Consider the following 25,800-nt stretch of genomic DNA (forward strand, 5'->3'; position numbering starts at 1 on the left):
TGATCTTTGCATCAAAAACTTGTGTGTCATTTTCCTATAGGCCATCCACATGTATGATGATATTAAGTAATGGGAACATTCAGCAGTTTAAATGCTCAATGAAAGGCACACATTAAATCATTCATCCAGCCTGAATCATGCGTTGCGCATTGGAGGTTTAAAACTTACCAGGAGGTTTCCTTCTTTAAATTAATACTTTCTAATGTGTAAATCGTTTTGATGTAATCACGTGCCTTCTTAAAATGAATTACATTTTATAATGTGATGAGAATAAAATGCTAGAGCAACATGAGATACAATTCAGACAAAGCACAGGGATTTTCCCATTCGCTAAACGCAAGTGCACAATATACTCCAGTTTTGTTTTTATGTGCATCACATCCTCCCAAGTGAAGTTTGCAAGTGAAGTGTATGAGGGTGGAGCCAAAACTGGATTGTAATGCAACCACTGTGTTCAGTACCGTGGAGACACAAGAGAACAGACAGTAATTGCATTACTGAAACGCTAATCACTGTATTCAACACTGGACAAATACACTGTAATTAGTCACTGGCAAAAGTGCTCTTCACTGTGTCTGATCCCCACATCGCAGAACTAAAAATAAGCACATGAACTGATTCATTGATGGAAAGAGAGACTTACCAGTCCCCACCACAGTGCATCCGCGTAGGTTGCAAACTCCTGGTTGTCTTCTTTCTCGGCCAGATAAACCAGGAAGGAGGCCAGGATGAGGCAGAGAAAGCCGATGTACCAGGCTGTTATCAGCTCCTGTGTGGAAAAAAAAAAGTCTTGTCAGAATCTTTCACGTCAACAGACGCGTTCACAGCTTTTAGAGAGTCATATGATTTTCGCGGAAAGCTGCGAGTCACGTCATGGGGAGCGTCATCTTTTAGCTGCGAGTGAGAAGAGGGGAACTGACACGTTACCCAACCCTTATCAGTCACATTCCCTCAGTTTCAAAATGCACAGCTTCGGGACACAGGAATATTATTCCATTGCATGCTGCTCGAACAAGCTAACAAACCAGTGAGCAAACACGTGTTGGCACTATAGTGGTCTGATAGTGGCAGTGGGTTTTGTTAAAGGCCCTTGGTGGCCAACCACATTTTCACAGGGATAACAATTTCCAGTTCAGGCCTCAAAGCGTAGAGTGCTCTGGAGCTTGTTTTTGCAGCTGCTGGTCCTAGACATGTTATGATGAAATAAGAATTAAATTAAATTACCCACCTTATTACATTCTCCACAGTTACAGAGCACTGCTGGTCATGTATAGCATAGCATATAGTGTCCATGACAAAAGCGTTCCACAGGAAATAAATCACTATCGTTTTATTACTGGAAAAATATGTCTTTTTACTCATTTTCTTTTTTATTCAGAAACCCTTATTCAAAGGGACATCTTATAAAATGTGTATGACCTTTCATATTATTATACATTATATTTACATGGTTTAATATCATCTGATGCAGGATATATCAGCAGAACTGGCTAGGGATTTGAACCTGCAACGTAATGATTGATTTGAACCTGCAACCTATTGGATTCCAGCAGCTTAATCTTTGTAGTTGCTGTGCAAGCAGATGCCCTCAGCTTATGACTACGTTGATCTATGTGGTGGGATCTATAGTGCTGATTGACTGCGGTCCTGAGAGCTGTTAGGCTACAGCAGAACTTCTGAGCACTGTTACACAACAGCAGGGATTCTGAGCACCATTAGACTACAGCAGGGATTCTGAGCACAGTTAACTTACAGTAGGGCTTCTGAGCACTGTTAACCTACAGTAGGGCTTCTGAGCACTGTTAACCTACAGTAGGGCTTCTGAGCACTGTTAACCTACAGCAGGCCTTCTGAGCACTGTTAACCTACAGTAGCGCTTCTGAGCACTGTTAACCTACAGTAGGGCTTCTGAGCACTGTTAACCTACAGCAGGGCTTCTGAGCGCTGTTAACCTACAGCAGGACTTCTGAGCACTGTTAACCTACAGCAGGCCTTCTGAGCACTGTTAACCTACAGTAGTGCTTCTGAGCACTGTTAGACTACAGCAGGACTTCTGAGCACTGTTAACCTACAGTATGGCTTCTGAGCAATGTTAACCTACAGCAGGGCTTCTGTGCACTGTTAACCTACATCAGGGCTTCTGAGCACTGTTAACCCACAGTAGGGCTTCTGAGCACTGTTAACCTACATCAACCAACAGACTTTGTGCCAGGATTCACACTGCCTCTGCATCTGCATGTTTTTTTTTTTTTGATCATGCACTTTTCTGCCTCATTTAACAAATCATTAAAGTCAGTTTTTTGGGGGAAAATAAGTGATTACCCATACTTAAGCATTTTTAACATCACAATGCAATGTCATAATGCAGTGTAATCACAATGTAATAAAATAAGTGTTTACACAGATTTACAGTTCTGTGAGTGGCTCTGGTGTACAGGAAGTTATTGAAACATTCCAATATAAGTCCATTCACTATCTAACTCGCTTATCCTACCACAGGGGGCATGAGCCTATCCCAGCATGGGCGAGAGGCAGGAAAACACCAATCCGTTACAGGGCACACACACCATTCACTCACACCCGGAGAAAACCCACAGAGACACATGCAGAATTTATATAAAGCCAGTTATGTTCCCTCATGTGGCTGCATTGACTGCAGGGTTTATTCCCATTTGAACCTCACCAATTATATGCAAATTTAGTGGCAGGAGCGTGTTCTGTGTAGAGGATATCAGAAAGCGCATGCTTTTCCCTGCCATGCTGTCTGAACTGAAGGGTATGATATAGTGAGCCATAGTACATGCACTGCAGCTCATTGTGTTATAGTGAGTGTCATAGTACATGCACTGCACTGTAGTGTAATATGGTTAGAGCATCAGCAAAATGTTACAAAAAGCTCCCACAAACCTGCACAGAAAAATATTCATTGTTAAATCAACTCTCCTCTACATTTACATTGAGGTGTTTAGAATTTGCTGGTGTTCAGTGTGATTCATACAGTATGATTATCCAGTGTGATTCATTACATTATTTATATACAAACCATTTATACAGCTGGATATTTACAGAAGCAGTTCAGCATTGGCTCTTTAGTTCAAGGGTCCAAAGGCAGTGCCCCAACTGGGAATTCAGTGGAGTTAGAAGCCCAGTGCCCTAACCGCTATACTACACTGTCACCCAAATCAATGACACATACTTGAGAACAAAGGCATTCCCATTTTTGGATTTTAGCAGAGAGACCAGTTTGATTTAACTCTGAGTGTGCACAATCTCTAATGGGATCACATGCACTCTTTTAGAGTTTAATTAACCCTTGAGATCACAAATGTGTTATTATCTGAACATTGTAATGCTGATAACAATGACTACTGGTAATTGAAAGCAATGGAGTTCTAGAACACTGACTTAGAACTTTGAAGAAACATTCCAAAAAACCTCCTCTTCAAAGGGTTGAAACGGAACATTTCTCTCTATAGATCAAACGGCGCATCAGAACGGCCCCCGGGAGCAGGTGCTCGGGCGGGGTCACCTTGCTGTGCGCGTAGACCACCGATCCCAGCAGCTTCCAGGTCCCGCCCCGCCGGTCCATTCGAATCATCCGCAGGATCTGCAGGAACCGCAGGCTCCTGATGGCGGAGGTGGCGAAGACGTTCCCCTGGGTGCCCGCCGCCAGGACCGAGATGGAGGCTATCAGCACCATGATGTCTGCAAAGGGGGAGGGGGAACGCCATTTTAGGTGCAACGTTTTGAAGCGGCGGTTAGACAACCTCGCTAATTTCCCAGGTGTACGCCAGCACCTATGCCTTTGGTGGAACACCAGCAAGGGGCTCAGTGCGTTGCATTGTGGGTGTTAGTGGAGATGAAGATTAAGCTGATATATGGCCTGTTTCCTGTGTTTTGGTTTCATTACCAGCACCTTTCATGTTGCTAACTGTTGGCTCAGTCACACAATTACTGGATATGGACTTGCCTACTCCGTGATATTACTGCACTTCAGTATTTCTGTAGGTAACTCTGACATCTTCCACTGCAATGCAATGCTATGTAATGTAATTTTGTATACTGTATTGCGACAGAGAGATGCCTGCCAACGTTCCTGTTCCACTGGGTCAGATTTACATCTAATCTGTGCAGAGAAGCGCAGATGTTTCTCTCTGGTGTGGATCAGCCAAGAACGGAGATGAGATACCCAGGCAGATTCAACATCAGCGAGTCGGCACAGAAACGACACAGACACCACCGTCTCCCAGCCCATCTCCCTTCCTCACCGATCACGCAGAAGGGCTTGCGGGCGAACTTCAGCCTGCCCCTCCACCCGCGGTAGCGGCAGCAGCACCCCGCGGCCCAGATCCTCACGATGTACTCCACCCCGAACACCACGATGGTCACGATTTCCTACACGGGCAGGGAAGGGGAGAAGACCACACAGCTCACAGCCCGGTTCTCTTCCTTATGTTTTTATCCAGCTTTGTGCCAAGCTGGGGTTAACAGCACAGTTCCTTACCATCAACCGTATAGTACAACAGCTCATCATGTTTCAAACAAATGTGAGCTCGTCAGTCTGAGAAAATAACAACTCGTATATTGGTTTGTATTGTAGTGTTGAGCAATGCTGGGAGCAGGAAGGGTTTATCCTGCATTTTGGACTATGACTGGGATTCAACCGACATTTGCCTTAACTTTGACAATTTTTAATCTTTTAACAATTAAAATCAATTTTTCTCTTTCCCAATCATAGTTTGGAAGTTCAGTAATCACTAAAATAACTTGCTAAACTGAGTTTGTGAAGAAAAGGTAAAAAAGTATAAGTCAATTACGTGTAAGTCAAAGTTAAGGACACAACGTGACTGAACACAAACCTGCATCTGTTTCAGCACCCCGGACAGCAGCTCCCTCAGCTACAGTCATGCACGACTGAGGCTGATTGGCTGTCAGCACAGCTGTTGCCTTCATCAGGCTTGTTACAAAGTCACTAAATGAGAAACTTATGTGCTTAAGTTGTGAGAAACTGTTTTAATCGAAATTCGGATTTGTCAAATAATTTGACATATTAAGAGTCCTTCTGCATGCACGTTTCTTGTCCATTCACCATACAGCACAGTGGCCTTGCCTGGCTTCTGTTGGCCTATCATATAAGGAGGAACGGTAAATCTATGCTGTGGATAGATTACAGGGCCTGATTTGGCTGTGGTTTTGGAGGGCAGATCGTAAGGACATAAAAACATAAGGATATTTGATGATAAGAACAGGCCATTCAGCCCATCAAGGCTCATTGTCTTGCGTAGAGTGTGTTGCTGGAATCTGCAAATCTAGTCTCACAAGGTCTGCTTGTTTTACTTTTCACTTTAAATCACACCAGGCCACTTGGGTCTGTGTACTAAGTAGCTTTAATTGATCAATGAAGTGGCAAGAAACACAAAAACCAGCAGACCTTGCGGCTTTCCCAGATTAAGATTGAGGACCCCAGCAGGCCTTGTGACTATACCGAACCAGGATTGAGGACCCCAGCAGGCCTTGTGACTTTACCGAACCAGGATTGAGGACCCCAGCAGACTCTGTGACTCTCTCAGACCAGGATTGAGGACCCCAGCAGACTCTGTGACTCTCTCAGACCAGGATTGAGGACCCCAGCAGACTCTGTGACTCTCTCAGACCAGGATTGAGGACCCCAGCAGAGCTTATGATTTTCTAGGACCAGGGCTGGGACCCCGCAGGCCCAGCAGTTCTCAAGGACCACGTCTGGGAACCTCTGCTCTAAGGCTCTCTACTTCAAGGACAGGACCTGTCCTCACACTAAAGACACGTACCAGGATGTACAAGGCGTCTTCCGAGCTCTTCTCGTACTCCGGTATGGTGGAGAAGACAGAGAGGACCAGGCAGGAGAACACCAACAGAAAGCTGCGAGAGTGAAAACAGAAAGCTGTCAGAAACACCAGGGCATGCAAAAGCAGGGGGGGAGAACAGCTCGACGGCAGCCCGTGGTCAGAGGACATTTGCAGGAAGCGCACTGGCAGCTCTGTCCCCTAATCTGCCTGCCGTACACTGGCCGCTAAGCACAGATCACCGTGGAGATTGCGTTGTTTATGGGCTGTTTGTCCTTTCCCAGATTTCAGCGCTGACATAAACCTCCAACCCTCCGAGCACACAAGGAGATCTGAATTGCAGCAGTGCAGTGCGCTGTCGTCACCTGATTCAACCATCGTCACCGACGCTCAAGGTAAATGTGGAGACAGGGTCCATAAATAACATTCAAATCACGAATGTTCCTCATTCAGAAATGTCTTTTGGCATAACAATGATCGTTCTGCACGTCATATTTTTTTTGATTAGTGAATCAATTTTTTTTTTCGTTTCCTAAAGGAAGACAATACTCATGTGCTGACATCATTTTTTTATATTTTTGGCATTTCAAAGAGATTTTGGGGGGGGGGGGGGGAATATCATTTTTAATCATGAGAATTAAGCAGAAAGGCAGTAGTACAGAACAGAACTGTTTACAACTGCCTCGACTTATGAGGCCATATGAAAAATAACAGAAAAAACCACAGTAAGAAAAGTAATGCAAATATTACATGAACTTAATGGCATAGTACAGATGGAAAGGAAAAGGAAAGGAAAAAATGCTTTCTTTAAGAGAGAACCCACAAGATTATATTCCAGAGGATGACAGAGATGTTCTGCCTGCTCTGTACAGCTTTGCTGACTGGCTGTGGGTCCTTCCAATAATACAATATCCCTAAAACATGCAGACCAGAATTTAGCAAGCTGGAAAGATGGATAAAACCAGGATTTTAGGATGGACATCCAACAAGCTCAGACAATAATCCAATTATGTGATCCCAAAATCTAGATACGTGAAGACTGTCTCAGAATATATCCTTGAATGTGCCCAAAACACTCTAAGCACATTTATTACATAATTATTTGGAAATTCTGATTTTATGCAGTAGGAGAGGAGTTGCATATGCCTCGTGAATACATTTATAGTGAATAATCTGATGAGCTGGATTTTTCAGAATTGAAAACTGGACCATATTGCATCGCAATTTGGTTCTGTGTCTTCCAGGTGAAATTCATGTAATTCATTCATTTTTCTGTCTTACCAAGTTTGCAAGGCATTACCTACAATGAGGACATATTTTGAAATCAATTTTTTTGGGCATCCCTGTCAAAGGAGGGTCCTGTAATCTATTTATCAAATCTATATATCGAATTTGTACCTGCTACATTCGAAGGCATGAGGATTGACTTTTGTACAATCCTTCCCCAATTAATTTTGTACCCAACAATGCACCAAATTTGTCAAACAATGTAAGGCAATGTGAAATTGACACTGATATATGAGATAGATACAACAATAAATCATCAGCATACAATGAGACCTCATGGGAGGAGTTGAGACATAAAATAGGAGATATATGGTAACTGAATTGTCTTAAAGCTGGAGCCAAAGATTCCACAGAGAGAAAAGCAGAGAGGCGAGGGGCCAAGTCCCCCTCTACAGGTTCAGGGTTCAGACTGACATTCACCAGTATTTAGAGATGCGTGCGCAGTTATTGTACAAAACTTGTATCTAGTGTATATACATTCCTGGCCAAACCCAAACCGCCCAAAGACAGACCACAGAAGACCATTCAACTCGGTCAAAAGCTTTGTGGGGACCAAACCGCTCACAAATGTTCAACCGACTCAACGTGATTACGTGGATTCATACCTGTGAATGCTGTCTGATGTCTGGTGTCCTTTGAGAAACCCTGTTTGGTCAAAATTAATGAAATTACCTACACATAATTCTAGTCTTGTGGCTACAACTTTGGTGAAAAGCTTTGCATGGGAGCAAAGTAAAGAGTACTTCATTCTGACATTCAGTTGGATGCTATCCCCTCTTCAGTATACAGTAAGACTAATAAATGCAGTGTTTTAGTCTCTAAGGACCATTTTTCAGCTAAATTAATTGATTCCATGATAAGTGGGCCCACTGTGTCCAAAATTGCTGACAGGAGGGATGTCATCTAGGCCTGGTGCTTTATTGCTGCTCATAGAATCAAGGGTGGATTTTAGTTTTTGCAACATAATGGGAACTTCTAGAAGTTCACTATGCTGAGAGTCCTGCTTGGGTAATTCTAGTCCTTCAAGAAACTGTTCACATTCAAGTGTATCAGTTTTGATTTGAGAAGTGTAAAAATTCTCATAAAAGATCAAATATTAAGGGTAATATCCCTAGGACTTTTGAGAATAGAATGACCATCCCTTATAGCATTAATTTTGGCTGATGCTTCATCTTGGTTTAATCTCAATGCTAATAGTAAGGTCTGTCTCCATTCTAATAACAATTCTGTCTGGTTTGATGCGTTATAAATTGTGCTTGGGAGAGAGAAAGAAATCTTTTAAGCATGTTCAATTGTTTTGCTGTCTTTTCTTAAAAAAATGTCTTTTGTTGTCACTCTATTTGAGATACCAGCTCACTTTTTTTCCCCAAAGGAGATGAAAGGAAATAAATGGAACATTTAGTTACCTCCCATAATACTTTGGGGTTTGTGGCTGACTCAGCATTAAGTACCATGAATTGCTTAATCTTAATCCGTAATTGTTTTATGAAGTCGTTATTTAATAATAGTGGTGTTAAAACACCATCGTTTTTTCATAGGCTGTGGAATATTCAGGGAGACTAGATTACAGATTATGGGGTCATGATCAGAGTGTAATATTGCTAATATTTTAATAGACTTAACATAAGCAACTAAGGGTGCAAACACAAATATACAGCCAGCGCACAAGAACATTGGCAGGGAAAAAAGGAATTATGATCCCTCACATGCTAATTTTTATTCTCGATATGTCAAGGGTATTTTATTCTTTCAAAAATTGACTCAAATCATAAGAGGCTTTTTTGGAGGTGTGACTAGAATGAGCATGTGTGCAATCAATTTATAGGTTGCATACTGCATTAAAGTCACCTCCTATCACAAGTTGATATTCACCGAAGCAAAAGTCTTCCATCAAGCTAAGAAAAAATACCTCATCCATACACATTGGGAGCATATATTGAAACAAAAGCATATCTGACATTGTAATCTGACCCAGTCATCTCCCCCAGTTCTCTCAGTGGTGAAATGTAGCCTTCTTTGCATAATAATGCGTGCTCCTTTGGATTTTGAATTTGCAAAGGAAGAAGCGACCAAGCGATATTGCCTGTTCTGAAAAAGGTGGACATCAATTTCTTTGAGATGAGATTCTTGTATCGTGTCAATAGCTGTGCTGTTTCTCTCAAGGACATTTAAGTATTTAATTTAGTTGGTTTGAGAATTGAGGCCCCTTACGTTTCAATACATAATATTTAATCAGCTAATGATGTAATTGGTAATTGCCATTAAAAAAAAAACACACACACACACACAAGTATACAGCTCTAACACAAACATATACAAATTACATCTAAGAGATCATATGAATTGGCACTTTGGCAGTCATTCCCCAAAGAGCTTACGTACTGAAAGTCAATTATTGTTCATACTAAGGGCAATAGGCAGTATAAGCACAGCATTTTTAGAATAACCATTAGCTATATAAACATAACTGAGCTGTGGCCAAGAAAAAACACCGTTCCTACCTAACCTGAGCTGAAGGTCAATTTGAGCCGGGGCTCTATACAGCAGTGAGGCCTCAGGGTCCATAACGCTCGGACCCGATCCGACTGAGCTATGAACGCACCGGGTATGATGGTTTGGCAAAGATTTTAAGTCAGAAGCTCCGCTGCATCTTCCTCGCCCATAGCCCACAGACCACACACCCGTCCCTATACCACACACTATAATACACTAAAGACAGCTGTCATTGAATGGTTTGATGGGGAATCCACACTTTTCAACAATAATTTGTAATTAATGGACATCCAAAGAGCAACTGCCACCATAGTGACAACTCATTCTGCAGGATGATGTTTTGGCAGTGAATGGTAGTACCTCAACACACTATTCTGACTATAAGAAAATAATGAAATAATATACATTGTTGAGGTTAACTAACCATTTAAGGGCTTTAGCCAGTAATGATTTGAATCGGATCTTTATTCGATGGTTTGCTCTCCTCTAAATCTGCTTGAATATGTGAAATGTGCAGCATGTGTACAATAATAAGCCAACACCGCGGCGCCACGTTAGCGACGTTGCGGCTCGCACGCCTCTCTGTGTACACTGTCCCCATGAGGACGCTCCCCCCAGTTTCGGAAGCACAAAAGAAAAGGAAAAGCTGGCTGTTTGCATTGTAAGATGCACAGAGCTCGGTTCCAGGTCCCCAGAAAGGGGGGATTAAAGCAGCGTGTACGACTCTCGGGCAACCGCAGGGCCCGCAGGGACCCCGCAGGCTTTACACGCTGGCGCAATAGATTAATCAGAATGTGCTGAGCTGAGCGCACCAGCGCAGTAACATCAACACCCCCCCAATCCCCACTCCCCCCCCCACCCGAACTCACACCCCATAACCGGCCCACTCATAACACCCCTCAGGTTCAAAAATAGCAATGGCATCAACAAATTGCCTGGAATAACAAGTCGTTCTTGTCTTATATTTAACTCCCTTTAACGGAATATTTTAGCTCTGCCTCTGTACCTCTCTTCAGGATTAGATTAAGTGTCACTCAGAAAACCTTTTGCAGCCTGTTTCTATCCACTGACAGGGATGGTGGATGGGAGGCTGCCCCCACAGTGTGTTTAAAAGAGTAGGAGCCTGACACCAGCAAATATTTTCAGGCTTGTCACTGGTGCATTGTGGGATTGAGGAAAAGATTAATGGAAGTGAAAAAACATGACAAATTTCCACTGTAGAAAATGTCATCAGAGAACTTTATAAAAGAGTACAGAGACCAGATTTTTCTAGCAGATGCGTTAATAAAATGCTGCAATGTCACTGCATGCTACTATTTTCAAAATTTGACAGTAAGTGAGATGGATTTCAGTGAGAAGCCTTGCAGACACTCAACGATAATGGGAAAAATCCCAAGGAACAGATGCAAACAAAGATAAGGCATGTCATAAAAATATACCATTAAAGTGAGCAGCACCACATCTCCAATAAGCTGTGCTTGTATCTGAGTTATTGCAGGTAAAATGTGCCCTACAAAGCAGATAGACAGATATGTCTTTTTTTTTTTTACCTGACCATACATATTTTCTCCACTTTCCTATTCTCATACAATTTTTTTTTAAATTTCAGGACATTCTAAGAATGTTCTGAATTTTTGGGAGGAAATTCCTACAACAATAGGTTGCGAATAAGCAGCGTAAACAGCTTGTGATATGCCTCGAATGCAATGTTTTTGAAGATGATGGATACGCTGCAGGTTATTATGAGTACTGACCCATATGATGTTTCAGTAATTAACAGGTTACGTTTACCTGGACCTCCTATGTGTGTGAGTACGCTACTCAACAGCAAGGCATTCTCTGGACTGAAGATATACAGCATATAACAAATATTTATGACTGCAGGTATTCCACACAGGGTAACACAGGATGGAGTTGCTAATCTTTGATATCTGAAATTCTGCAAATATGATGGATGTGAAAAACATGATAATTAAACCCAAGAGCCACAAGGAATTAAAGAGGATCGGCAAAGCAACTTGATACTTCCCAGATATATAATTCACTTGTTTTCCATTAAGGATTCTGGAATAATCTTTTTGAAAGGAGACATGTCTTTATCACTTGAGAGAAGTGGGCAGCTAGATGTTGTTTAAATAAACGAAAGCGGGAAAGAAACAAATAGTTCATAATACAGCCATGACAGATAGGCACCGTAAGACAAGGACGTGTCATGGTATTAAGTATCAATAAATTAATAAATGTACAATAAATATTCAATACTCACAGTTTAGCTCTGCCTCTGTACCTCTCTGTTTTGTGAGAAAAAACCCCTGTACTCAGCCCCCGTACCATGTAGACGAACACACCTTTAAGCACTTTGGCTGATGAGCTATCACAATCCAGGTGCATGTGTTCTCTCCACCAATAGGCTTGGCCAAGACAAATTCAGGAGACTCTTTAATTCAGGGGTGTCCAGCTATATTTGGGAAGAGCTGATTTTTGTCCCCAGGACTAAAACACCTGATTCAACATATCAAATAATCATGGTCTTCAATCAAGATCTTGTTTTGTCAAGTCAGGTGCCTCGCTTGATTGGAATAAAAGGCTAAACACACATCAGCCCTACGCAGATAAGTATGGACACCGACCCTTGTCCTAAAGGATTGCAGGATTATTTCCAATAAAAGCCAAGAAACAGTATCCAGGTTTTCGTGGTTTCCTTTTGATCGGAACAAGGCATCAATGGAGCTGAATCAATGGTGCTGAAAGCAGCAGATATCGTGACCCTCCAGGACAGGATCCTGACCTCAAGATTGAGGCAAGACTCTTTAAAAAAAAAAAAAGGTGGGTTTGATATTGGGTTGAGAATTGAGGCACTGAGTGGAGGAATGGTTAACGTGTGATTAGTTACACTGCAAAATGTCTGGCATATTTCAACTTTTGAGGTTTATAATTTTATGTTTGTTTCAAGTGTGTGGAACAATTACGGGTGGCTATCAACTCTCTCTGTTCTCTCTCTGAGCTCCGGAGAAAATGCATCTATCTCAATCTGTTTGAGGATATAAAATCTTTGTGTAATCACACTCTTAGGAGACACTTTAAAATAGAGTTCTGGGTCACCCAATTTTTGGTAGTTTCCTTGTTGAGGAACACTAGCGTTAGCCTGCTTGCTAGGTCCTGAGCTCAAGGCTAAATAGCATACAGTATGGCTGACAACTTGATTCTTCTCTTCGGTGGCCACATAGGCCTGAGGGGTCAGGTAACATTATTTACAACTTCTGTCGCGAAAGAATCACCATAGTGCAGGGGAACCTGGCCCAAACAGGGTGATGCCCCCTACCCCGCCCCCCCCCTCCGGAACACACAAGCTTAATCACTGTCCAAAATCTGGGCCAAGCTCCGCAGAAGGACAGTGGAGGAGGAAGTCTGTTGCCACGCCGACAGAAAGAGCATCAGTCCTATTAATGAGATATTTCACAGGGCCTAACTCTCTCCATCTCTCTCTCTCTCTCTCTGTCTATATACGACTGGAAACCACGATGCCCCAAACCATAGTCTCGCACATCAGGCGTGAGACTCGCACGCTGTGGATCGATCTTTTCCTCAGACCCCACCCTCCAGAAATCGCAGTTTACTTGCTTTCATGTTTAGACATAAGCCCCTTGAATGCTTGTTTGTGTCTCAAGTTTAAAGCATGTGCATACCTGTTTTAATGTCTTGCCTGATTTAAAATGTTTTTTTTTCTTTCTTGAATCCTGTGATATTTTTGCCTTTATACTCTTACAGAAAATGACATATAGCTTCCTATAACTTTATAAACATTTTTTTCTAAACAAATAAATTTGATTTGATTTGATATAGCATTTTCAATACTTTCATGTCTCTCATTAAAAACATATTTTAACCCATGTCCTACTTTCATGTCTAACTTTAGAACTTGTCTGAATTCATCTTGTGTATCCCGCAGGACTGTGCTCTAAATGTTATGGTAACTTCTTTATTTTTTATAATTCCCAAATATGACATTTTTTCAATTCCCATAAAAAAACATTCAGTGAATTTATCTGGACATTCTATTGTGTGTATATGCGTTTAAATATCTATCGGTCACACCTGGTCGTCTGTACTACAGTGTTACAAAACAAAACATGTCTGGCTGAACACCTGGATAAACATGAGGGGGATGTTGTGTTGCCAGACCATGTTTTCATTGCTATGGCAAACAGCCCTCAGTGTGCTAGCAGTTTTTAGCCTAAATCGGAGAGCAAAAAATGATTCCTCGGCACATGCCCACACTACGCTGTAGCAGTCATCCCAAAAAGAACACCTTGAACACTTAATGAGGGAGATCAATCATTTTTTAATTCTTTTCAGGTCTATGGAACAGCCTGTCAAGGCCAACATTACCGGTGATTAACCGTTTGCTTAATGTAGCCCACAGTCAAGAATTTGGTTCACGTTAATCTTTTCTTTTTTTTGGTCAGAAAGTGCCTCTATCTTGGGAAGCATACTTAGCTCACATATGCATCGCATACTGCTCATGATGGGCCCAGCGACCTGGTGACATCACCAAATGCACAGCAGCCATGCAGTGCGGTGCATAATTGGCTCTAGCGTCACCCAGAGATGAGAAGGGTTCAGTCAGATGGAATATTGCCATGTCATCGCACACTAGCGACACCTGCTGGTTGGTCGGGCACCTGCATGTCCATCTGTTAAGCAGCACGTGAAGCGCCTTCCTTTGCTTCACATCTTTGAAATCCTGACTTGCAAACCGCAGTACGATAAGAAGCAGCAGCTGACAGCACATGCTTCAGAGGAGAACACGTGCTGGTCTGCAGTCTCCCGAATCAATAGTGGAGTTTGCAGCAGTGAGAATGGATTTCATTTAACCCTTTATCGGCAACAACTCGTGACCCAAGATGAGTGAACCTCTATTACAGAACGTCTTTGAACATCATTATGTGAAATTTCCAGAACCTGCAAGTTCAGTTCCATAGCATTTGTTTCTACCTCTTTGTTTTAAAGAAATTGCATTTCAGAATTCATTACCAGCTTCTTTATGGCACGGGACAGGGCTAATTGTCATCCCGTGGCTGAGTCATTTCTTTCCCAGTCAGTGTATGAGTCAGGTGAATGTTCTGGAAAGAAACAGCCAGAATGCATTAGTCAAGCGATAGCTGACTGTGAGCTACAGCAGGGACTCCCAGCCTGCCTGGGTAATACTGCTGTACAGTCAGTCCACTCAGCAGCACGCTCCACCCATTACTACATTACCCAGACTGCACCATGACACAGCAGCAGCACATGCACTGCCATAGGGTGCAAGCACAGTTGGACTCAAACTTCAAAGATTCACAAAAGTAACTGGCAAAAATAAAGTGTACATATGTGTGCACCAGGGCCATCAGCACAACAGGTTAATTGGTCAATTAAATGTGAGCAGTTTTTTAAAATGCTTTCTCCCTGTCTCTTCCAGTTTGGAATAGCCAATCACATTCAGCAGTCACATTGTCACAACCCCTGCATAAATCTAGGGGGGCACGAAGAAGGCCGCTCTTTCCTCTAAAACAATGGCGAGATGTTGGCAGATGCCCTACCTCACTAATGCTCTTCTAGTTGAATGAAGAAAATACCAGCAGAAATGCTCCAATAGTATAAAGCCTTCCCAGAAGAGTGGAGGTTGTTATAGCAGCAAAGGGTGGCCCAACTCTATATTAATACCAATAATTTTGGATGCGATGTTGGATGTCAGGTGTCCATATACTTTGGCCATGCATTGTATTTAAAAAAAAACTGTTAAATTTGGCTGCATTGCTTAACCGCTGAAGGGTTTATTTGCATTCAGTCACATGTTATACTGCTTGAAAGTGTTAAAACTCACAGTTCTCTCTATAAACTATTTTATGATGCCAATGTTTTTGTGAAAATGTTTCCTTATTTGGTAATGTGGGGAGAAAAAGAGGCTTGGGAGGCCCTCATTTTTCATGCAATTGATGACATGAATTATGGTAAAGTCAGTATCCTTATCATAACAAGGCTCTAGCAAAAAAAAAATCTATAGTAGTTTATAGTCCCAAAAATGTGCAAACTCTGAGATACATTGATAGAATGTCCATTGTTTACTTAGCAATTCTACAAAGGAATTATCATTGCTGTCCATTTCGTAGTTGCATACACACTGACAGTACTGTGCACAAAGAAAATGCTACTATCTCTGGTTTATAGATTCCCTGGAACAAGATGAGCCCGCGGCCACACGCTGGTGTGACACCCCTGGAAGGGAGATGTGGCAGTCCCGGGGATGCACCGTTGGTTGCCGCATGGAGAGAGGGAGAGCTCACCCACACCAACACAATATCAAATAAACACCTTCACCCTTCCACCTCATGGGTTCCAGGCAAATACAATAAACTACAACAACAAACTAAAATAACTAACTCAAAAGAAAGCAACACTGAGTGGAAGCTTTTCAAGTTCGGCACTCATAGCTGGCTCGCTTTTCAGCTGACCAGCTCCTCCAGCTTTTCAGTGGTGGGTTAACTTTCGTTTTGTGCGCTCTGACAAACAAAAACTCCAAAATAAACACTCTTTCGGTGAGTGTTCCCAGTCTCGGCCCTGTACTGCGGAGAAAAAAACTCCTTTAAGCGCCTGGGGTGATTGGTTAATGCAACCCAGGTGCATGTGCTCTCTCCACCAGCCAGCATTGCCAAGACCAGTCTGCAACCCTGGCGGAACGAATATGACATCCGTTTACAAGGTTCTCTGACCAGTACTATCTAAGCAGTCCCTCAGAATAGCTAATTGGACTTGCCGAGCACAAGCAACAACTTCCACATGGAGAGCATAACGTCTTCCCAGTACAGAGCCAGCCAATGGCAAGCTAATATGGTGGCAACTTTAGCCAATTAGATTATATTTCTAACAATATATAGGTTGCTAGTCTAAACAGAAGACTCAGCAATTGGAGGTCTTAGAAGAAATATATGGAGTGAATATTTCTGAGGAGGACAACACAACTCTGACTCCACAGCAGCGGGCATGTTCAGAGTAGAACCTGATCCAGTTTTATATCAGTGAGCATCTAAATGCAATCACAAAATATTTTATTATTATTCAGTACACATGTAAATAAGGAGTGGGCCTGATTTTGAACAAAAATCGTACAATGAATATTAATATAATATACAATAGAATTTTGCTGGGGATACAAAATTAAGGTATGTGAGAATATCGTATTGTGCATACACGGCACGTTTTTTACAAGGCCAATAGTTTCTTGAACACCGGGACAGTTGACTGCATAATGACAGAGCACGTAGTAGACGTGTCTGCTTGGCAGACATGGCGGACGGGAGGAATGAGCCAGCCTTGGCTGGAATTACACCACAAGCGGAGCGTACGCTCAGCAGAACCAAAGAGTGTCAGTCACATCATGTTCAGTTACCCCAGAAGCGTTCTTCTGCTCAGAAACTGCCTTAGAAATATGTGATCCTTGCACATTATTGTTAATTAAATTTTCATTAACATCAGAATTAGTTGCATTTTTCAAGCTGTGTTAATATGCATTATTGTTAAAACTGTGCGTGCCGCTAGCATTTTTGAAAGCGTTTAGAGAACTTTTTCTGAGTATTTTTAATGAACAAAACTATTTCACTTGAAGGTATATTATTTGCTGTAGTTTAACACTATGGCGGATTGGCATTAATAAAGGCAGTTGCATTAAGCATATTATTCTGATTTAAAATGACTCTGTTAAGCTATTTAAGAGAATGCATTAATATTGAGATATATACCATATCTCGCCAAAAAACTTAGAAATATTGATATGTTATGTTTTTGCCATATAACCTTTCCCTATTGGAGGATGGGATTTGGCAGTGGAGGGTGGGGGTGGGGAGGGGTTGTTCCAGGCAATTGGCAGAAGTTTGTTCTGTTTTCCTTTGTTTGAATTACAGTGTTTCAGATGTGAAATAACATGAGTGAAGCTGTATCTAAAATAAGCTCTCTCACTTGCCTGCTTGCTGTATGGGATTCTGAATGTTTAACTGTTACCATTAGAGTCATGCATTAAATATGCATGAGAACTATAGGGGGAAAAGGCTAGTGCTCCCTCCCCTGATAAATTCTAAGCAGAACCTGCAGACATGACACAGCATGGCGACCTCAAGGCTCAGGTCTAACAGCTCTGAGTGTGCCAAGGCTGTGCTATCACAGTGACTGTTTTCTGCTAGCGCCAAGGCTGTGCTATCACAGTGACTGTTTTCTGCTAGCACCAAGGCTGTGCTATCACAGCGACTGTTTTCTGCTAGCGCCAAGGCTGTGCTTTCACAGTGACTGTTTTCTGCTAGCGGTGCCAAGGCTGTGCTATCACAGTGACTGTTTTCTGCTAGCGCCAAGGCTGTGCTATCACAGTGACGGTTTTCTGCTAGTGCCATGACTGTGCTATCACAGTGACTGTTTTTTGCTAGCGCCAAGGCTGTGCTATCACAGTGACTGTTTTCTGCTAGCACCAAGGCTGTGCTATCACACAGTGGCGGTTTTCTGGTAATGCCAAGACTGTGCTATCACAGTGATGGTTTTCTGCTAGCGCCAAGACCGTGTTATCACAGTGATGGTTCCAAGACCAAGATTGGGCAGCCCCGGTATAAGGGTTTTCTTCATTCAGCCCTTCTAAAGAGCCTGTTTGTATGGAGAATGCACTTTATGGTTTATTTTGAGACTTGGTGACCCCAATATGCAGCAAAAATCTGCCATTCTTCAGCTGTGACCCTTGGGTACTTTAGTACGCTTCACTATCACTGTAGGTGTGTCCCACCTTCAAAAGGACCTGAAGTTTTCCTCAGAGCCTCTGAGTTCACCACACACATCTTCAGTAAGTTAGTCTCAAAGATTGCAGAGTTGCATTTTACCCCCGTTCACCTTGCAAACTTTGGATTACTTAGTCATGCTTCCAGAGTTTTTCATATAAATGAGTTACGCTGATGTTCTCCACTTCCGTACATTGCTCTGGATCAGAGTGCCTGCTTTATGACTGTAGTGTAATTTAACGTTACATAATGAGTTGCCACTGTCACTGAATCTGAGCCGCATACAACCTCTGATGCTCTGTAGCTACTCTCCACAGGCTGCTACAGGACAGCGATGGCCAATCGGAGGAGAGTCGTATCCCTCCCTGAGGACAATCAGCATCCTCTGTCCACATGGCTAATGAGCTAATGGGGCTAATTCATCCTACACCTGATGGGAGAAAGGCCCAGTAAATCCTGACCGTGTAGACGCTCCAGCACTATATGGCTTCGGTCCAGGCTCCGGCCTGCACTGTTGTGGTAAAGGCTGACCGTGTAGAATTACAGCAGCACAGCGTCATCAGGATTCTGCTTTTGCACAAGGAAAAGGGAGAAGCATTTCAGTGTTTTCCCTGTGCTTATTGCAACACTTGTCAATCTCTTGTGTACGACCCCTTCGACTGCCTGTTTTAATCAGACTGGAAGAATGCACTCCAGTCCCCAGTAGGATTGGGCAAGAAAGAGAATCGAAAAGCGGTTCGTGTGCAGAAATGCTGTTTTCTGTTTTAATGATATTTGGTCCAACGTTGAGGCTGATATTACTTGTCATGTAAAACTGTCAATCGGGGAATTTTGTGTTAAGTACTGATATCAGCACCCTTTCAGAGGTAAATACACAAATCTCACAGGATATTACAGGTCAGGGATTTGACCGTCAGCATATATGAGAGAGAGAGGGAGAGGGGGAGAGAGAGAAGGGGGGGGGGAGAGAGAGGGGGGGAGAGAGAGAGACAGACAGACAGGCAGAGAGAGATGGTACAACATCAGAAGGTAGAACATCACTGATTCATTTTCAGATAACGAAGTAGAACAATTGCAGAATTCTTTTTCAGATAAAGAGGGAAATAGAATCGCCTATGATTCCTGTACAGATAAAGAGAAACAGAAAATGTCTCTGATTTAATTTGCTCACAAGAAACAGAATCACCACTGATTCCCACTCAATTGCATTTAGTTGAAGTGGAATTTTAAAATTTCAAATAGTGGTACAAAGAAACAAGAAAGCTATAGTATATTCCATTTAAATGTGCCGTCTATTTTCCCATTCTCTGTTTCGCAGGAGTGATGCTTGCCAAGTTGAAACAGTAGCAGCAGCAGCAAGATGGAGAGGCTGACTGGAGGGGGAGTCTGCCAGCTGCCTCCTGTTCCTGCCCAAAGTGGGAATACTGTTCACAGGAACCATTTATAGTTTTAGCACGGGCGTATGAATGGAAAATAGATGTTGTTGAGGGGGAGAAGATAAATATTAAATTTAAAACTATTCAGTCTCACCACTGTTTTGACATTGCGAGTAATGGTTGGTAGAGTTCATAACAGAGCCTCTCATAATGTGCTAGCTCTTTGGCCATGACAATATTAGCAGTTGGCCGTGCCATCGATACACATTTTTTCTCCAATCCCACTCAAATTTGGAATGCCCGATTCACATACTATGTACAAGGGTACTCATATACACCCCAGCTGTCAGTTTGAGAGGGTAAGGACAATTCACAGTTCTCCACCGAAACACGCGCTGCCAGCCAGCTGCTTCTTTGCACACCACAGCCACAAGCTTCAATTGCATCAAGCAGAGGTGGAGGAGACCCAGTCATTCCTGAGAGCAAGCCACAGGTGCCCGGATGACAAACAGGGGTCGTGAGAAACGAACACCAGTATCCCAGCCAACTGAATCCCTCTCCTATATCCCTTGGGCTACACAAAGCCAGTTGCATGCTGCCGCTGCAGGGCTGCTGGCCACAGTCGGCACTAACATGGGTCGGATAAGATCCGAGTCTGTGGTGCTAACAGACTGTTTTTAAAGGGAATGAAATGGCACAAACTGATTGGAAATAATGAAACCAAACCCCCATCACACCCACTGTTAATTTATTCCTATCAGAACCACAACTGTGCAACAGCTGTGCTAAAGCTAGGTGTCTCCGAATTATTGAAATTGAGTTGGACATGCCCTTATTTGCCAGCGCCTTGAGTTATGGCTAGCAGCTGACAGCTGTGCCTTGACCGGTAAAATAGGGTCTAAAGGGTTTTCGAATTATCAGTCGAAAGAGATACAGGATCATCACTGATTTCTATTTCTGATAAAGAGAGAAATAGAAACATCACTGATTTCCTTTTCAGATAGAGGTACAAAATCACCACTCCTTAGTCTTTGTGAGTAAGGCTCACGACGGCACTGTATCATTTAGATATGCTGCCATAGCATAGCACACTGGGGCTTTTCCAAATCACACATAGGCCTCTACATATGTGGCAGTTATTCTCATAATTATATAGTGCCTAATTCTTCTACTCTTCTCTATTTTCTTCCCAGGTTTGGGGTTTGCAAACTGGGCAAACCTCATCCCTCTTCTGGTTCAAGCCCACACCATGACACAACCTGGAGATCTAGATGCATCACCACACCCCTCTGAATTACACATTAATACGTCTTTCTGCTCAGACTGCCAATTTTACCAGCTAATTTAACGGGCTCTGACAAAAACCTGCCCAACTAGATGCCTCATTACATTTCTGTTACCATTCATTCTATCTTAACTACCTTAACCAGGCCAGACAGCAAAGGATGGACTCCCACTGGTTCCTCCCAGGATTTCTTCTCATTGGGGAGTTTTTTTTTTTAGGCACAATTAATCATTTTTTTCCTCAACACACAGTTTGGGTGTTTTTCTTCCCAAAAGTTATTTTTTGTTGTTTTTTTTTCGTCACCTCGATTGCTTGTGTTTTCAGGAATCAGGCCTGGGATTTTGCCCCGTTATCTTTTGTATTTCCAGTATAAAGCATCTTTTGTGGTGGTTTCTCTGTAAAAAGCACTATAAAAAGGCACAAATAAAACTGAATTGCAAATTTGATTGAAGTTGTCATTGCATTCTGAGTGTTCCAGGGCATTTCTAGGAAACTGGTTAATCATGCTCTGTGTGATACGTATGCCACTGGTGAGATGCTGGGGTGGTGGGGGTGGGGGGGTGTTCTGCTGAGTGCATGTCGGTGTAAGCATCACGCAGTTGGGCCCTGACACCTAACAAAGCTTTCAGCCAACCTCAAAAGGACCAAAAACTGGTCACTGGAGAGCAAAAGCCATTAAAGAGCCAGGAGAAAGTGTAGCACACGAAGCCCCAGAGTTTCCCCCATTACAGAGAGACCTGTGCCCTTGGTTGAGAAGAACAAAGCCCAGAAAAAGACTTTATTTACTCCTTCAGAATGGACCTCAGGTAAACCTTTGTCCCAGTAGCACCAACCACTAATACTGTACAGCCATTTTAAACCCCTTGTGCCTTGTTTGCTTGAGAACAAATGCTGCGCTATGGATCTTTTGTATGTGCACAACTGCATCTAGAACAAAGTCACGGTGAATGCTGACCCTTGGCTTATTCTGTAGAAGAAAGCAAAATCATTTCACATTTAACAAGTTTCAGATGAGCGTCCCTGAAAATCCTAAAGAAATGCACTACAAGCACGATTTTAGCAACAAGAAGAAAAAACGAACAAAATCATACTTTCAATAAAACTCTGATTTCTATAAAACTCAATTATGTTTTTCCATCTAAAAGAAGAACCATTGTTGCCATAGCGATGGTGTGAATACGATCCTGACTGTGTTGTTTCCTGCTGTGTCAAGTCAAGGAGTCCCATAAGGAGGTGAGGTTCTGAAGAGACTGAATGGCAATAAAGTTGTCCAGAGAAAAATGAACGGCTTCATTCAGAATGGTTTCCATTTCACGTTGCTCAACAGAGACCCCTACAGTTTGATCAGGACCGCTATGATTTTGGTGAATTTCTCTTGGCTGCTTTTCACACAAATAAGTGCAGTAAAGCAAAATGACAGCAACAGTGCACAGAATGACAATCATTGAGACATCTCAGGAACACAGTGATAGCACCACTAGCTGCAAGTAAAGAAAATGTAAAGAAATCCAATGGGCGTAAACACGGGACTGGGGAAATCTTGTCTCAGAGGGTCAACTTAATTAAAAGTGCATCAGCAGCCAAAATAATGATGACAGAATTGGCCATACTTCTTCTATCAACTAATACTTTAAATGAGTTCAAGAAAGTCATTTTTTGGATATTAAATCTGCTTACTCACTGTGTAACTCACTGTGAATTTTCCCACTTCATTATTACTACAGCAAATGAAAATACACTTTTCCTCTTATTTGACCTTCATTGTAACTCAGGTAATATGAAAGTGTGGTATACAAACTTCATGTTTTCTGTTCTTAAAAGCAAATACATCACAGCCTGTCTTAATCCCGTTTGATTAACCTTGCATTTCCCTGCGGAATTTGGCCCAGAGCTTATCTCACTTCTGAAGTGCTAAACAGGGGAAACAAGCTGACCACGGGAATGCCGCAGAGTATGCAACCAGTTAAGATAACACCCCTAATTACCCTACTGAAATCGGTTTCTTAAAAACACGCGCGCGGGCGCGGCATATCAAGCTGAATGGAGTAGAATGCTAATAGCGTATGATTTTTTCCTTCTGATTTAAGATATCAAAAACTGCCTTGGCGCACTGAACGCGCTTTAAATCTTAAGTGAATGGCGCGGCTGGAACTGTAACACATAACCACCCTGCAGACCACTTCAGTATATTTAGTATAGAAATCGTATACAACTTGTATACTCAATAGTAGGCAAGTGAGCTAATTAGGACAGCCCAGGTCTGGCCTGTCAATCCGTGCGTGCATGCCAACTGATAACTGCATCAGTAACTTGGTTCGAAACTGTAGCCTACATCGCTTCATAGAAACCGGGTCTTCTGTCCGCGGCGAGGAGGGTGTATGCGATTTCAATGGCTCGGTATAAATAGCAACTTCTGGGAGATTCTTACAGCACAAAAACTGCTTACATTTACGACTTCGGCCCCTCGGCATGAAAGCTGAACTCGACAACAGTGAAGCAAGGAGGGCGATAGAGATCTCCTAAGTCATTTGGCCAACTGCCTCATTTCCCTCCCTCATTAGCCAGCTGCCCTGTCCCCGGCGGTGGATGGACAGGCGGATGACACCGTTAAAATATCAGTTCGCAGCTGCAGCTGTCAGACGCTAACGAGCCGCCGGCATTCATGTAATTAGTCCCTTGTAAAAACTGCCGCCTGCAGCAGTGCAGGAAACCAGTCTGTGGAGGGAAAAACTGGAGTAAAAATGAGTTAATCTAAAAATAAACGGTCAAAAATAAATGTTTAGTCCATGCTTGGTTTCTCTTCAATCTTGTTTTTCTCAAATAGAAGTGTCGCGACGCAAAATCAGGAATAAATAGTTCGGAAGGCCGGATGGGCGCAATTTTGAGTACATTCTGTCTGCATGGTCTATAATTTCCATTTGTGTATATCCACGCTGTAATTAAACTTGTTCTATGAGATGTATTAGTACTCAACATTTTTCCAGTGTGGACAGATGTAGGGCACAACTGTAGCCGCCTACATTACAAAGGTTCACTGTGCAGCATTACCTCCTTGAAAAAAAAATGTTTTTATTTTATAAATAGTTAATCAGCACAGAGCTCTCTCTCTCTCTTTCTCATATATGCTGACGGTCAAATCCCTGACCTGTAATATCCTGTGAGATTTCTGTATTTGCCTCTGAAAGCATGCTGATATAAAACTTGTCTGCATTTGTATTTTAACACAAAACTCCCTGATTGGCAGTGTGATCAGCCGATCAGTGTGCAGTTTAACTGGCTTCCTCTCCACCCCAATTCATTAGGGTGACAGTGGTGCTTCAAAATGGCTGCCATGAAACACCCAGGTCTGTGGTACACATTTGGCACATTTCCCCATTATGAGTGGAGCCATACAGTGAACTGTAAATAACTGATTTATTTGAACCAATCACAATATCAGTGAGCCACTGATCACATACAATAGCTCCACCCATTTTTGTTTCCATGAAGACATGCTCTGCCATCACCACTGTAGAGCAACTGAGATCGTGAAAGGCACTAGATAATTGAGATCTATCACTACCACCAGTATTATATCTACTTAAATTTTGACAGGAAAAAGGATCCAGGGGTAGAATGGAGGTCAGATGACTGGACTTGCAGCCAAGAGCCTGAGGCTGAAAACCCAATCAGGGAAGGATGGCAGGCTTTCAGGGTTTCATTTTAGCAACACACCAGCGAAAGAATGAAAAAGAAAAGACTGACAGACACACTGAAATGAAGAATGGTGAAAGAGACACTTGGAAAAAACGAAGGAATCGCAGGTTTTGCTTTGACCACAGCATTGACTGGCAAATTTGTGCAGCTGTAGGCCATCCCAGAATTCCCTCCTCATATTAACAACAGTGTCAGAGGCTAATGAGTCACACATATGACCAAATGATTTTCCAAGAAAAAGATTATCTTCAGTGATCAAGCTTGGAGAGGAAGACTGAACTTTCTCCAAGCACATAAACTTTGTCTTAAAACAATCAATACAGACGAATGTCTCCGTATAATCTTTCACCGGACCTCTGGTAGAGCTGAGCACTACTCCTTTCCCAACAAATTACAAGCAACCTATCATGTGACCTTTTCAGTGCTTCATTAAAGCAGAACAATGAAACCACTGACATTAGAGCGCAATCTACTTAATTCAGGAAATAACTACTTGCAACACAGCATGTATGAACGATCGCAGTTATGGGTACAATGCACAATGTTATTAAAAATTTAAAAAAACCATGGGCCCAGTATTTCATCATAAGTGACTGGTGAGGACAGAGATGCGCTGTGATCGATGCGCTCCCTTGGTTTGGTCACCTCTGCTGTGCGGGCGGCCATGTTGTTCGGCTGTGCTGAAAGTGCTCGACCTGAGCTTGTGAGATGGGCATTCTAGCCACTCTCTAAGTAGGTCACGATGGGGTGGCGGGAGTCGCAACTTTTTAACATTGAGGAAAAGGTGCGTGTCAGCGGAAAAGCCACGGGGCGTGCATACGCACCCCTTCCCTTCTCTGACAGGGCCCACACCCCCCGGGGGGGTCGACATGGGACTGGAGGAGAGGAAGACCTTGAGAAAATAGGGAGAGAGAAAGAGCGAGAAAGAGCAAGAGAGAGGGAGAAAGGGCAAGGAAGAGAGAGGAGTGGGAGGGAAAGAGAGAAGGAGAAAGAGGGGGAGAAAGAAGGCTGTCCTCAAGTGAAAGGAATATATTTGGTACAGTCAGCCT

At 42.7% G+C, this 25,800-nt stretch overlaps 1 protein-coding gene across 9 annotated transcripts in view; it reads right to left on the reverse strand.

Annotated features, from left to right (window-relative positions):
* LOC118208646 (potassium voltage-gated channel subfamily KQT member 2) overlaps window positions 1-25,800 on the reverse strand; it is a 63,895-nt gene that overhangs the window by 35,178 nt on the left and 2,917 nt on the right. For all 9 annotated transcript variants that reach the window (XM_035383520.1, XM_035383519.1, XM_035383512.1 and 6 more), the window contains exons 2-5: window positions 5,808-5,898; window positions 4,269-4,395; window positions 3,530-3,705; window positions 644-769 (exon numbers count right to left, since the gene is read on the reverse strand). In XM_035383520.1, coding sequence (XP_035239411.1) covers window positions 644-769; window positions 3,530-3,705; window positions 4,269-4,395; window positions 5,808-5,898 — 520 coding nt within the window. The remainder of the gene's footprint in view (window positions 1-643; window positions 770-3,529; window positions 3,706-4,268; window positions 4,396-5,807; window positions 5,899-25,800) is intronic.

Source organism: Anguilla anguilla, chromosome 11 (assembly GCF_013347855.1).
Source record: "Anguilla anguilla isolate fAngAng1 chromosome 11, fAngAng1.pri, whole genome shotgun sequence".
NCBI lineage: Eukaryota > Metazoa > Chordata > Actinopteri > Anguilliformes > Anguillidae > Anguilla > Anguilla anguilla.